Here is a 14611-nt window from a genome sequence, read left to right as displayed (position 1 = left end):
ATTTCAGAAAAAGACTGCAACTGGATACAACATCGTTTCACCTCATGTTACTTTAGGTGTAGAAATAGTTGTTTAAACTGGATATTACCGTATGAATTCCAAACGGAATTTAACAAGGGTAAAAACCGTGAAAAACCCAGCGTTGTTAGTGAACTGTGTGTTTGTTTAGGAGGGGAGTGTATGGCGTCGCTCACTGCATAAGTCGGTGTTTCAGCGGGAAGGGAGAGTAATCCCTTTCCCCCACGTGCTTCCTTCATGGCGCTGCAGACACGGTGTTAGAATTCGGTCCGTGATTTATGCGAGAGTAACAGAAGAAAGACAACCTTGATTGCGTTTCCATTCCACCAGTCAACGCCTCACCCTATAAATTTATCTTAAACTCTCTTTCATATTGTGTACGGGGAAATAATAGCATTTATTTAGCTGAAGTAAGGGCTGACAACCTTCACTTTTTGGGGTCTCGTCACGGATTTCACAACAATCTTGTCTGATTACAAAGCAAGAACGATGATGGAATTACGCCGGAAAAAGGTTTAGCGTCAGTGTTTTTACGTTGCGATGACGTCGGTGGACTGATAGTGGCAGCCAATGATATCCCCATTCGACCATTTCTTTATGATGTCGTTAGCCTCTCCAATCACAAAATCGATCGAGATGTTCAACTGTTGATTAGTACACAACCTGGACGTGAGTGAGTGAGTGAATTTAGTTTTACGCCGCTTTTACCAATGTTCCAACAAGGAACACTAACTCCTCCCATCGTCTTAGCTTTTGTCTATGTCTTTTAGCTCTATCTTCAGAGTTACGTCCCTTGAATGTAGCAGCCTTATATGAGCGAGAGAGTTTAGTTTTACGCCGCATATAGCGTTGTTCCAGCAATATCACGGCGGAGGACACAAGAAATTGGCTTCACACACTGTACACTTGTGGGGAATCGAAAACGGATCTTCGGATCTTTAACCACTCGGCTACCCCACTGGCCCTCTTAGATACTAGTACAGAAAAGGATGGATTAACATCTTGTGTTCTGACATAAATTCCGTAACACAAATAACTTCACATTATGAACTCAGATTGTACTGTCTGTGCAGGTCCGGTTTCGATCTCGTGCCCACCTCCGTTTCATCAATAATGTCACTGGCGAACAAATACAGCTCACTCGTCAGATGCCCGTCCTTACTAGCTTTCATCACGCCCTTACCAGCTAATGTCAGCTATCATCACGGGCTATGTTATGCGTTATAACTCTACTGTACACACGGTGTCTTTAAAATCCGGATATTTGTAAACACGTTGATTCATAAAATATTATTCGGACAAACATGTTTCACAACAAATGATGTCTACGATTTTTTATCAATGGATGTAAAGCCGGATTTCTGGTGTCCCTCGCCGTGATATTGGTGAAATGGTGCTAAAAGCGGCGTAAAACCATACTCACTCACCCGAAGAATGGACAGGAAAATCTATATTGAAAACCAGATAGACCGACCCCGCGTACCGTCGCATAATGAAAGAGTGTTCCTTACTGACGATTCGTGTTATGCAGAAAACTGGCAAGGGTGCAACACGGGCTCACTTGGGGTGTTGACAACAATGTTGACACACACTTGTTTGCCGCAGATTTTATTCAAACGTCTTTGTTCGGAGCTCGTTGCATAACTCGTTTCAAAGGGTAGCTTAGGTTTCCAATGATAGGGCTTAACAATGGCGGGATAGTCTACTACAATACCCCGATCTCCAGACAATATTTTGTGAAACGTGAGCCATAATATTTGTGATGAATGTAAGGCAACGTGAATATATATTTCGGGCTGTACATCAAGTGATGTCGACCTGGCTTACCTATGATTCACAGCCTTCCGACGCCTTTATTCTCCGAGAACATGAAATACAGTTACGACGTTCTGATGGGCATCTCTAAGATTAGGATAATCCTCGCCGATAGAAGTCTTGATAGCTTACAAAATTGCATCAATTAAAAAGGAAAGATTCGTTTCGAAAGGTCATTTCAGAACGGGTGCAATTTCACGATTGGACAAATTTGCAAAGTTTTGTTTTCAAAGAAAAAAGGGTGGAATGGTATCAAATGTTCTTTTTTAATATTATTCCCATTTCAGACAGTATGACACTTTTGATGAGGACAGTCCCAAAGACTGCGTTTGCAATATTTAATTAGAAGACAAAGCATCCCTGTTTTCAATTTTGCGGTGCTATATTGTTGATTTAAGACCGCGAAATGTAATGTAACAACCGAACGCGTTAGCTCTTAGCCAATCACAATTGAATATCACACATTGTCGGACTAGAATATGGATTTGTCTTTAGTTTCATCCCGGAATACATCTGTTATACTGCATAATAATTCTTTCAAACGAAAGAACTGCTTACTGAATGTAATCTTTACTAATACCTGTACTCTAAAGGGAGAGTGCGAATCTGTCGTAGAGTTACGACGGTGGCGGGGTATACGTCAATGACACGAAGCTCATCGGTAGTTACCAGAATCCCGTCCTCTTAGGGACTGACTGACTGAGTCTAAGTGTTACATTTCCCACTTCGCAAACATTCCATATGTACGGGTGCTACGCAGACAAAACAGAATTAGATCGAATTGGAATTCGAACGTACGATCCTTTCGTGTCCAAGGGACGCAACTCTGCTCGGCGCAACGCATTGCCATAGACTTATGAGAGTGTGGGAGTTTGGTTTACACTGTTTTTGGCAATACTCCCGTAATATCACGGCGGGGGACACCAGTCATAGGCTTCGCAGATTGTGCCCATGTGGAGAATTGAACCTTGGATTCGGCGTGACGTGCGAACGCCTTAAGCACTAAGCTGCGCCAGAGAGAAGGAATTGATCATTGTTCATGCGTTCATAGTGCTATTTTCCTGTTTCAGTTATACGAACAGGTGTCGCCGAACTTCAGAAGAGGGATGCTGACGCAATCGTGGTTCTGAAGAAAAAGAAAAAGTTTTATAAGAAAGAGGAAGCCCTATCAAAGAAGGATAAGAAGAATATGGCCTTCGTGATCGAAGGGGGTGCAAGCTGCCAGTGCGACCTTCTCAATGACACCAGAAGCAAATTTCTCATAATGGGAAACAAGAAAGATAATAAATTCGTCATGTCCTTCGTGGTCCCGTGGGAGAAGAAAAATAAGGATTTCAAGAAGGCCCTTAAGAAGATTAAGAAGGGGCATGAGTGTAAAGACCTGTTCAACAGCGAGGTCATCGGCTTGACTACAATGCCCTCAACTGATCAAGCCCAGGGTGGCAAAGGGAAATCGAAAGGTAAAAAGAAGGGAGGTAAACGCAAGAAGGGGAAAGGAAGGAAAGGAAAGAAAGGAAAGGGTAAAGGAAAGAACAAGAAAAAGGGGAAAAAGTCAAAAGGTAAGAAGCGACGACCAAAGAAGGATCGCAAGAGGAAATCGGGCTCAGCAACCACACCATCCCCTTAGGGGCCAGGTTGAGGACATATGGCAGGGACTTTCATTTCAAATACTCCATGAGATGTACCATATTTACATTCTCGCATCCTGCGAAGGGCATCTAACAATGCATGCTGTTTTCAGCAGACTGTGTTTCCTGGACAACTCTTACTGACAAAGGTTCGTTCGTCATCTGCCGGTCGCCATAGGTTAGACGTATGTACTGGTAGATACAATCGGGCGTCTGTTTCAGCGTGGACTTCGTCTCGTGCTAAACTCATTGGATACAATCCTTGTTGTATTACTTTCAATAGATTTAGACACATTTGTACGCATGCGCCAAGCGCAACAGTCATGAAGTTTGGAACTCGGTTTCTCGCTAATTTTGGCAGATTTCGGATATGTCAGGATTGTCCATCTTCGCGTGTTAAACGCAGTTGTCGGACTGACAGCATCAACAGAACTATTTGAAACTACGATTATCAAAATACCGAAGACATTGGATGATATGTAACGCATGTTAATTTTACATATACGCATTCTGATCCACCAATCGGAGACTTTCACGTGTTTTGTGTATATCTGTAGACTATTTGGTTGGTGTCACCCTGAATACAAACATACCGCGTTATAAGACGGGTGCCATTATCAAGCGTGTATTTGCCTATTTCCTCGTATTCTATGTTTATAAATATATACGTTCACGACATCGATCAATTGAACCAAAGATGCTGTGTTGTGCTTGTAGGATAGGGAACTGTTGAATGCCCTGGTTCTGGTATTAGCGCTGTCTTGTGTTCCTCGTTATAACGAATACCGAGTTGTACATATGTTATGAAGGCTCTTTGCATGCATGTATTGTACAAAGTTGCTGTAGTCCATGTTATCACAGGGAACGTGTACTGTGGATTCAGAACGGGCATATATGACGTTCCCCAGGGTGACCATTTTATAAAACCGGATGTACATAACAAATATCGATGACAGTGCTAACAAGGGGTTCTCTGGCTAACTGTGGAACCCGGGTATGGCCCAAAGATGCACAGTTCTTGGAAATTCATCGGAACAGACGTTTTCCTGATGAACAGTTGTGTGCAAATGATATTGTAATGACGTGGTGAAAGTGGATTCAGATAGCAAGACCTGTCTGGACATGCTCACAAATGACCCAGAGAGTTAGTTTCAGTATGTACTTGTTATGTGTTATGCTACTCTAAATTTGTTGATATCGCTTTTGTAAAAAAAACCTGGACTCTTTGACTGTCTGTCCTAAGCTATTTTATTGTCACATCAAATGATCTTTTGGAATCCATAACCCATGTGAAATAACTGGTCAAAGATTAACATATAAAACTCTCAACCCTTGTACTGGTTTTTGTATTTTGTAACCCCGTGGCGTATTAGCATCACTAGGATAAACTCGAACCCGATCTCTTGTCATACAGCTTAATGAATAATTTGGATTTTTTCAGCTTGAGCCATTGTTCGTAGATTTAAACAAGAACCGTAATGTTCAGCTGACACTGATATGATGTTACATCATATGGTCAACCATCACATCGACAGGCTACGTTGCTGCACCGAAAACTACCACAGTTGGCCATTTTCCCACAGAACGATACACGCTGGATGGTGGAAGCAAGGCTAGCTCTTCTCGAAACTTCGTTGCCCTACGAACTATTTAAACCAGTCATGAACACATTGGCTACTATCAGAGATTCTTACAGCAAGGAACGGTTCGAGAATAATGGCCCTTGTTCGTCTCCACACGGGTACAGTGTGTGAAGCCCAGTTCTGTGTACCCCGCTGGAACATTGCTCAAATCGGCCTGAAGCAGTCACACTGTCTGACTTGACGCGCGCGCGCTCACACAGGCACAAGAAACTTCTCGAACTGCAAAACCAGAAGATTGGTGCGTGCAACACTGGCATCGTGATAAAACCCCTATTATATGATTACATAACACGACTACCCCTGGTGTTTGCTGCAGATACCAGCATCTGTTGTTGATCCATAACGAAAATGGTGTCCATTCATGGCGTCTGCCGTCGTGACTGCTGAACATTAGCTAAATAAATCCATACTCACTCTGTGAATTAATATTGATCGTCTGGATAGAAAAACGCATTCTATTTTGCGGAAGTGAAGAGTCGGGATTTCAAATCGAAACCCCTGGTAAATGAACAAATTAAGGAAACAAGCCCTATCCGCACCCAAAGATATTCGGATAGTCTAAGATCAGACGTATTTGATCGCAATCCACGAACTGTAATTAAAATATAATTAACGTACCAAGATTCACGAGTGAGTGAGTGATATGTAAGCCCCGCCTATATCACTGTTAGATTTTGAAGAGGGGCCATTGTCCTCGAAACGTTCGTAGCCCTAAGAATTCTTTAATATGTGTGAAGAATGTGCTTAAGGAGTTCGTAGGGCTACGAACCTATCGAGAATAGCTAGCCTGGAATGTAGTCCAGCGGCAGAGGTGTTCGCTTGTACAGCTCATGAGCCGGGTCTAATTCCTAACGTTGACAGAATGACGAAGCCTGTTTATTGTTGAAATGACTGCAAAACAACCTCAGTCGTTTCCATTACGGCTTACCTTAAATATACGATGTAAGCCAAACCTGAGTTTTAGCGGTAGCTGTTTTGGTGTAATTCAGTAGCAAGGGAATCCGGTCAAATTGAAAACCCAGCCTTCTACCAGCAGAATAATTTCATCTGTAACAGGGGTAATTTAGAATATTTTGGACGTTCAAGCCAAAGGTAATGAAACCAACTTTTTAAAAGACGAATATGAGGTTATGAATGGTGCTGAAGGTCTGAAGGTAAACCTTTTTAAATGAAGGATCTCGAAGCGTGGTATCTTGACCACGCTTACCTGCCTCTAGGTGTCGTAAGCTGTTTGTCAGTGCTGTGTGTCCGTAGCATCATTTAGAGCGGTTATCACAGGCGCTGACGTCTTCATGCCAAGACCAGGTAGTCAGTCGACAAGTTGAACGGCATTGTTAATCTGAATGTACATGTTGGTGCTAACGGTATTACGCTGTCATGATGTTCAACATGGGGATCTGTCTTTGTTAGAAAGAATAAGGGTGTAATATACATCTGTCAAGACGGCGTTAAACACGACACAGTGTCATGCAATTAAAGGGGCTCTTCATCTCTAGTTTCAGTCAAAATAACCTTGAGATTAACATAGTTCAACGTCTACCTCACCTGGAAATTCTAACGTCAACCGGGATGATATTCTACTTTCATTGTCCCAAAGTATGCAATGTGAAGCTTTTTTCTGGCGAATGTTCGGAATCGAACCCTGATCTTTGACGAGACGCGCGAACGCTTTAACCACTAGGCCAGCCCAACGGACCTAAGGTTGCGAAGAGCGATGTAAATTCTCTTTGAAGGTAAAGAACCCAATGTACAACAAATACAACATATGTCATATTTGGGATTTCACTTTCTTAGTAAATTACAAATTCTAGTACTTTTGTGGTTGAGTCCCATCCGGGATTCGAACCCGCACCCTCAGAGTCAGGCACCCAATAGCCAGCACACAAAATCAGTCGCCTAGCCCACTCAGCCACCGCGACGTCCACATAATAAATAAGTAACAGGTATATCTCATCAGAGTCGGGAAGCTATTCCCACTGTCTTAGCTCATGTCCAAGTCGTCTAATTCGTCGTCTTGTTACGTCTCTTGAAAGTAATGGTTGTATGTGAGTGGGTGCGTTCAGGTTAACGCTGCTTATAGCAATATTCCAGCTATATCACGGCGGGGGACACCGGAAATGGGCTTCACACATTGTACCCATGTGGGGAATCGAACCCGGGTCTTCGGTGAGGAGCGAACACTTTAACAACTAGACTACCGCACCGGCAGTCTAGGAGTGAGTGGGAGTGAGTGAGTGAGTTTGGTTCTAGGTCGCTTTTAGCACCATTCCAGCTATATCACGACGGGACACCAGAAATGGGCTTCACACATTGTACCCATGTGGGGAATCGAACTCGGGTCTTCGGCGTGACGAACGAACGCTTTAACCACTAGGCTACCCCACTGCCCTGACTTATATGTGATTCTAGCCTTGTCAACGCATGTGTTTCAGCAATGTGATAACCGCCGAAGAGTTTTATCACTTCGATCTTTCTCAGCATCCTGTAAACTGATGCTTTGTTTCTGACTGCGCTATTACAAACTCACTCACGCTTCACTGGAACACTCAATCACACATCGACACTCATCTAATGCTGCCTTTCACTCACTCACTCACTCACTCACTCCTCTCACTCACTCATTCACAGAAAATATGGAGTAGGCCTTTAAAGGACCACTAAGCTCCAGTATCTACCCTACTTTCTGACACTGCCTACTCACCAGCTTTCCAGGTCGATGTTTTGGCTGTGACTACTAAGCGTGACGAGAGACTAGGCTACCGTCTATAAGGAGAGCAGAAATAATCTTTGAGTCAATGCCACCGCTTGGTTACCTCACGATTTATGAACTTAAAGTGCAACCTAGTTATAACTCCTTAAATTTCCAGAACACATTTTCACCCACTGAAATTCCTGGATATAACGCCAAACTGGCTATTAAAACCACTGCCAACCTTTTTTTTCAATACGAATGGTTCAGCTCCCTGGTATTAATGCCAGATTTTATGCCAAAATTGTCGACTTTACCTGCTTTAATCAGCGGTATGACTAGTGTGTGTATACCCTTTTTTTATCAGTGTTTAATCTTATCAGAAGTTAATCCCATGGCCTTTTTGAAAATATGTCACACCTGATTGGCATAACTCAAGACAAATGATGCAAATCATTGGTTAATGTACAAGGTACCTGACTTCAATGTATCACTAAAATGTAGGTGTGGTTACTTAGAGGAATCGTGCACCAGAAGGACGAGATGGGGGGATTTTTTAAAACATCTTTGATGGATTCTGGTTTAATGGATAAACTCATATCTAGCACTAGAGCAGAGGGTAAAAGTAGTATGATGTTTTGATTCTGTTCAGCGTTTCGTTGAATATTCTGCGTTATTAGTTTTCGAGTTAAAATGCATTTTATTAGTTTTCGAGTTAAAATGCATTTATAGGTCCGCGTTTGAGCCAATAGGACTATAACGGGATCGGGTGGTCTGAGGGTTCAGGGAACATAATGAAACATCAAGGGTTTAATAATAATGTGAAGTTTTATAATGCGTTAATCTCCACGCAAGCATGCTCAAAGCGCTAACACACTGATCATCATTATTACCCCGGATAACCCAAGCTGCTTGCTAGGCGCTAGAAGGTTATAGTCACATGACTGTATCTCACAGGGTACTCTTTTTCTGCTTCGTGAACAGAGGCAATTTTGAACAAACTCTCTTGCCTAAAGTGAGACCACGTGTGCTTCGTTGGGTGGCAGGACCGAGGTCCAAGTAACTCTCGGGACTCAAATTGCCAAATACGGCCACCCATCCAAGGACTGTCCGAGCTCGACGGTGCTTAACTTCAACTGATTTGTGACCTGAGCACCATGCACAGGACCACTAGCCACCTCAACCCATGCCCCATCGTGACCAGTGAATAGAGACTTATATTATAGACTGTTCATCAGTCACATTTTAAAAAATTAATAATAATGCACTATTTTATACTTTTCGAACAGGAATGTTAAAAATTCAATGTTATTGATGTTTACATTGAGCGTTTGTCGGTCTCATTTATGACTACTCGTGACCCCTTTCCGGCATGTTCTAAGGAAGGTGACGTGTGCAACCACGTGTATGTACGTGTTCACAAAGACCCATGATTGAATGGAAATAAAATCCCTTAATATCAGAGGCACAGGGAGACGACCTCAATTTTCAGTCGGCTAATCTCCCCTCTATGCACGTGGCAGCGCAGTGACAGAGGAATTGTTGGTTGAGTTGCAACAAACACAGATCAAAGGATTAAGCGATAATACGTTGATTGATTAATCATTGTTAAGTGCATTTGTCAAACGTATGCTTACATGCAGGGTTTTTTTTCTAGTGCAAATGGGGTACAACTATATCTGAAAAGTCATACGTCTTGTTTAAAGAGTCTTCAAAGGATTAACAGATAATACTGTGATTAATTATTGTTACAGAACTGAACGAAACAACTCGGAACAACTAAACAACTCTGGAAATGATTGTGTTTTGAGTTCAGTGACCTTTAAGTAGGATCATAATGCAGCTTAGAGGGGTAGTCGAGTGGTTAAAGCGTTCGTTCGTCACACCGAAGACCTGGGTTCGATGCCCAACATGTGTACGATGTATGCAGTCCATTTATGCGTTCCTCTGTCGTTGTATTGATAGAATATTGCTATGACGGACAGAGCAAATAACAAAAAAACGGCATAAAACCAAACTCATTTTATGAGCGATAACTCACAGCCAAACTGTAGCGCAAATAGTGTTGCGCAACAAAGAGAAAATGATCAGTCTATGTGCGAGTGAAGCATATAGAAAGACTAAGCTGGTTACCGGTTCCCTTTGCGCGCGCTAACGTTCGCCAAAGGTATAATATTATATGTTGCGATATGCGAGACGGGGCCTAGCTTAATAGAAAGACTGGCTATTTTTCCCTCAGCCCTAAGTTTCCCTTTCCCTCTGTTGATCAGCTCTGTTGGCGCTGCAGTTTGCCTGTGGAAACCAAAGAAGACAATAGGTTCCATGAAGTACGCCCTTCAGGCATAGGTACTTTGTTGTAGGCTGAAACAGGTTCGTCACCATACCAACCTCTAAATGCCATGAAGGGAACAATTTAAACTGTGTCCAACTGTCACAGAGATGGTGCCGCATCGCCGTTCAAATAAGACAGCTTATACCCCAGGGTATAGTACTGACAGAAATATATTTGAAACGCCTCAGAACATAATAGGCCAACTGCAACACTTATCGTGGCATGCTTCATATAATGGTAGAGGGGACGGGCATTTATCACAGAATACGTGGCGTTGACAGTTCCTGTTATATACATCGATGAACCAATAACGGCACACACAGGAACATGGCGAGATATTAGTTACATCTTCACAACAACAAAGTAGACCCCAACTGCGATAATTACATCTCATTTTACCCATTGTCCTTGTATATGCATTGATATGACAGGATTTTAATACTGCCATGTGTCAAAACTTGATCCAGACTTTAACGGTAAGATATACGTTTCAAAGTTTAGAGATAATATACACATTATATTGCGAGGAGTAATACAGTGTTTCCCGAACGCCAGGATGAACTGATTGTGCTTAGTAGTGGTAGCCCCGGATAATTAAATAGACAGATTCGTGTCCGAGTAGACAATTACCATTTATCTTACAGCGTGTTGTTTTAAATCGTATCTAACGAGCAAAAGATAAATGGTATACAACAGACACGTGTTTAGCAACATATTTCCCAAACACTCTAAATTCTCACGAGTTTAACATTAAATCTATTGAATCGATCGCCATGGCTTATTGTGACGTGGTCTTTTGTCTTTAGTAATACTGTGAATGGTAATGAGATAACATGCAGTGATGGAAAATCAAACAAAATTATAATAACTTTAAATTTGATTTAAACTCGCTTAACCATACCATAAACGCGTTACGCAGATTTTTAACAAAATCAGTTGGAAAATCAGGGGTATATAACGCGATATATCCAGTCACAATCAAACATTTACTGAAGTCATGGTAGAATCACATTTAACCACAAGAAAGCGTGTGTTAAAATGGTCAAAGAAACGTAGCCTTGTAGTCCTGTTCGAATTGCTCGAAATCTCCCAGAAACATGACATGTTCGACAATAATGTCTGGCAATGTTCTGATGCCACACAAAAACGAGTAAGAAAAACACCTTTGTTCTTTGTTCTGGAACAAGTTCAACATGCCAAGCACGACAGAATGGCGAATGGAGAGCTGTATGTACACTTCAGTCTGGTGCCTAGCAGCGTGACTTTGCACGTCGATTCAGCTTCCAAACAGACTCTCATGGGGACGTTTTCAAGTGAACAGTCTAGCTGCAGTCAACATAGTGGTCGCCCACAGGTTGCTAGCCCACGTCAAGACCATTAGATTCGAACCACAGTCCTCCGACACAGGTTCCAGTCAACACCCCCTACAACCGCACCATACCAAGCAGCCGTGGTGTATCTGCAAGAACAGTTCCACGACTGATGCCTACGCCTAAATGGCACCCGTGACTCCCAGTCCCACGGACAATTCATCATCTTCGTTCTTTGAATTCAAAGAGGCATAATCAATGCACAATTAATTAAACAATACATTACAGCAGGAAAGTCCGTCATACTTTGATCTTAGGTCCATCATCCTGGAATAGTAAGTCATAGACCTTTGATCCCATTTGACATATCATAGGGGGTTTCGACTGGTATGTAATAATCGACGCTCGCGCTATTAACCACCAGTTTCACGATAACAGCACACTATCAAAAACATTTTCTCGCGTGTGGCAAGACGTTATAAAGGCTATAACACATCATGTTCTAATATGCTATGGTTGTTATATAATTATGCAATACTACTTATATCACAGTAATCACAAGGATCTAAAACAACAGTACTGAATAAACCTAACACCTGACAATACATGTGTTTATTACAGAGATAGAAAAGGTCTTAGCCGTCATCTGCAACAGCACCAACAATGAACTGTCTGACGAAATCTCATTATTTCAACAACGAGAACAAAAATATATAATATATAGTTCACACATCATCACAAAAACATACGTCGCTGTCTATTATCTCTATTCGTTAAAAGACTCTATTATCTTCAAAATAGACTTTCCGCCTTTCAAGACAGCTCTCGCAACCAGACTGGTGATAATCAATTCACATTCAGTAATGGGCTTGTCATGTTTCCAATCATTTTCAGGAGCTAAGATCCCAAACGTCAGACTCAAAGCCCGGTGAACCATCTCTCAGACGTGTCTGCGACGGTTCGATATTTCCGGCAAGAGGCCCCAGGTCCCTTCAACGTCGATCAGAACACAGAACTGCTGGTACAGGCCTTGCCACACGAGGTGATGAATGGACAACGCGAGAGATATAGGTGTACGTCTATCTTTTGATACCAAATAATTAACTGTCTTGTCACTCAGACGTTCCGAAGCCATCTTGTCTTTGAGTGATTTTGCCGGTATTGTGTCGTGCTCTTAAAGGGACACCGTCTTAACGTGAAATGGATGTGTTAAAGATGTAGATATTTGTGAATATTTACCGTTTATGTTGCAGATTTTATCTATGTCTTAACGTTAGAGTTTTAACAATGTCTGCAGTAGTATAAATTGTGGTTGTCTATCTGGTTTGTCTGCAGTCTGTATAGCAAGGTCAAGGTCACAGATCAACTGTTTGTTGTGTAATGCTACAGTTATTTGTAGAAAGAGATCTAAAGATATTAGTTAATTTTGGATGAATTCCATTACATCTTCATATGTTCTGTTTGTGTATGACAGGACCAGGATCACCTAGAGTGAGCGACACCAGCGATATCATGGGTTTTGGGACCAACTGACATTGTAAGAGGCGACTAACGGGATCGGGTGGTCTAGCTCGCTGACTTGGTTGACACATGTCGGATCCCACTTGCATAGATCGATGATCATGCTGTTGATCACTGGATTGTGTGCACCAGGCTGGATTATTTACAGTATTTAGCTGGAATACTGCTGAGTGCGGCGTTAAACAACAAACAAAACAGCGTAAATGACAACCTAATCCCATCTGTCGCCTCTGAAGACAAGCTTTGGTTGTTGGTTCTAGCCCTAATCTCCACGATGGCACGTCGCAGCTGCTTGCTTGTGTGCATTCTGTTCATCTGTCTTCTGTTATCACGATGTTAACGTCAATGTCAAGATTATGAACGCGATATCGAAATGGAATAACTAATGTCCATTGTGCTATATTTCCAACTGGTTACGAACATTGATAAAGAACGGGCGAAGATACAACTCCAACCTCTATGTTAAAATACCGTCTGAATACACACCAAGCGTCAGGTGCCTTTCATTACAGGCGCCATTCGCCAGAGCAGGATATAGCAATTGGATCTGTCCAAGGAGGTGATGTCCCTAATGCACTACTCTGCTGTTCTATATGCACTTGTGCATATTGAGCAAATGTACAGTGCAAACGTCTAGTAGCGGCAAACGGAGCACGTGTAGATCTGCTGAGACTGCATCCGTTCAGAGGATTCATATCAGAGACATACATGCTTAGACCAGCACAAGCTGTCAGAGTTAAGATATGTCTCAGGCCTGTATGCTAGTCAACTCATCGGACTTTCTTCAGCCAGCTTAGACGCCTCAAATTTGGCCATCTTGGATATCTACTCGTTGACATTTCTCCGCAGTCATCCCATTTCTCCCAATCCATGACGCATCTTGACCTGCATCTATGGCAGACAGAGAGCCAGTGGAACATCGTCCTCCGTCATCAAAGTTAATGCTCCGTTATTGAAAACATCCTGGATCCATACGCTGTGATTCTTATCGAGTCCGTTCTGAAATACGCGACACTATAATACTCAGCCAAACAAGGTAGGCTACGCTCGGACAATGATTGAAGACACTGAGATGCTGACGTCACTTCCTGTACAAAGCTACGGTAACGGATCCAGAGGAATGGCAATATAATACCCTCCACAAACGAGGATGATGTGAAATGGTAATTTTCGTTTGTGTATTCGAAGCCATGTAGGACAGCCATGTTTCAAGATTTTATTGTTATTGTCTTGGCGTGGGTAGGTGAAAACATATTTTATTACTGCGTTTAAGACTATTGCTCTTATATAGGTGTGTAAATGGGTTCTTATACTAGTTCGAATTAATAGCGTGTTTAATTCTACCTCGGAAATATACCAGCTTTCTGTTTAAGACTGGTACCCACTCGGAAGGGGCTGTGGGGTAGCCTAGTGGTTAAAGGATTCGCCCGTCCCACTGAAGAGCCGGATTCGATTCCCCTCATAGGGGCAATGTGTTAGGCCCATTTCCGGTGTCGGGGTATTGATTTCTGATGTCGGGATATTGATGGACTATTGCTAAAAGCGATGTAAATCTAAACTCACTCGCCCACCCACCCGGAAACACTCTGGGCAGAACAGTATTTGTTTTAGCTTAACAGTCATGAACACAAGGCAGGACATTATCATCAACAAAC

At 42.3% G+C, this 14611-nt stretch overlaps 1 protein-coding gene across 5 annotated transcripts in view; it reads left to right on the top strand.

Moving 5' to 3' along the window:
• The window catches only part of LOC137261313 (secreted frizzled-related protein 1-like), a 54596-nt gene extending 49801 nt beyond the window's left edge, over nucleotides 1–4795 (top strand). For all 5 annotated transcript variants that reach the window (XM_067799045.1, XM_067799047.1, XM_067799043.1 and 2 more), the window contains one exon: nucleotides 2904–4795. In XM_067799045.1, coding sequence (XP_067655146.1) covers nucleotides 2904–3460 — 557 coding nt within the window. In that variant the 3' untranslated portion in view covers nucleotides 3461–4795. The remainder of the gene's footprint in view (nucleotides 1–2903) is intronic.
• Nucleotides 4796–14611: the final 9816 nt, after the last annotated feature.

Source organism: Haliotis asinina, chromosome 14, assembly GCF_037392515.1.
Source record: "Haliotis asinina isolate JCU_RB_2024 chromosome 14, JCU_Hal_asi_v2, whole genome shotgun sequence".
Classification (NCBI taxonomy): Eukaryota; Metazoa; Mollusca; class Gastropoda; order Lepetellida; family Haliotidae; genus Haliotis; species Haliotis asinina.
The sequence above is the reverse complement of the archived record's forward strand: the minus strand, read 5'-3'. Positions and strand labels throughout refer to the sequence as shown.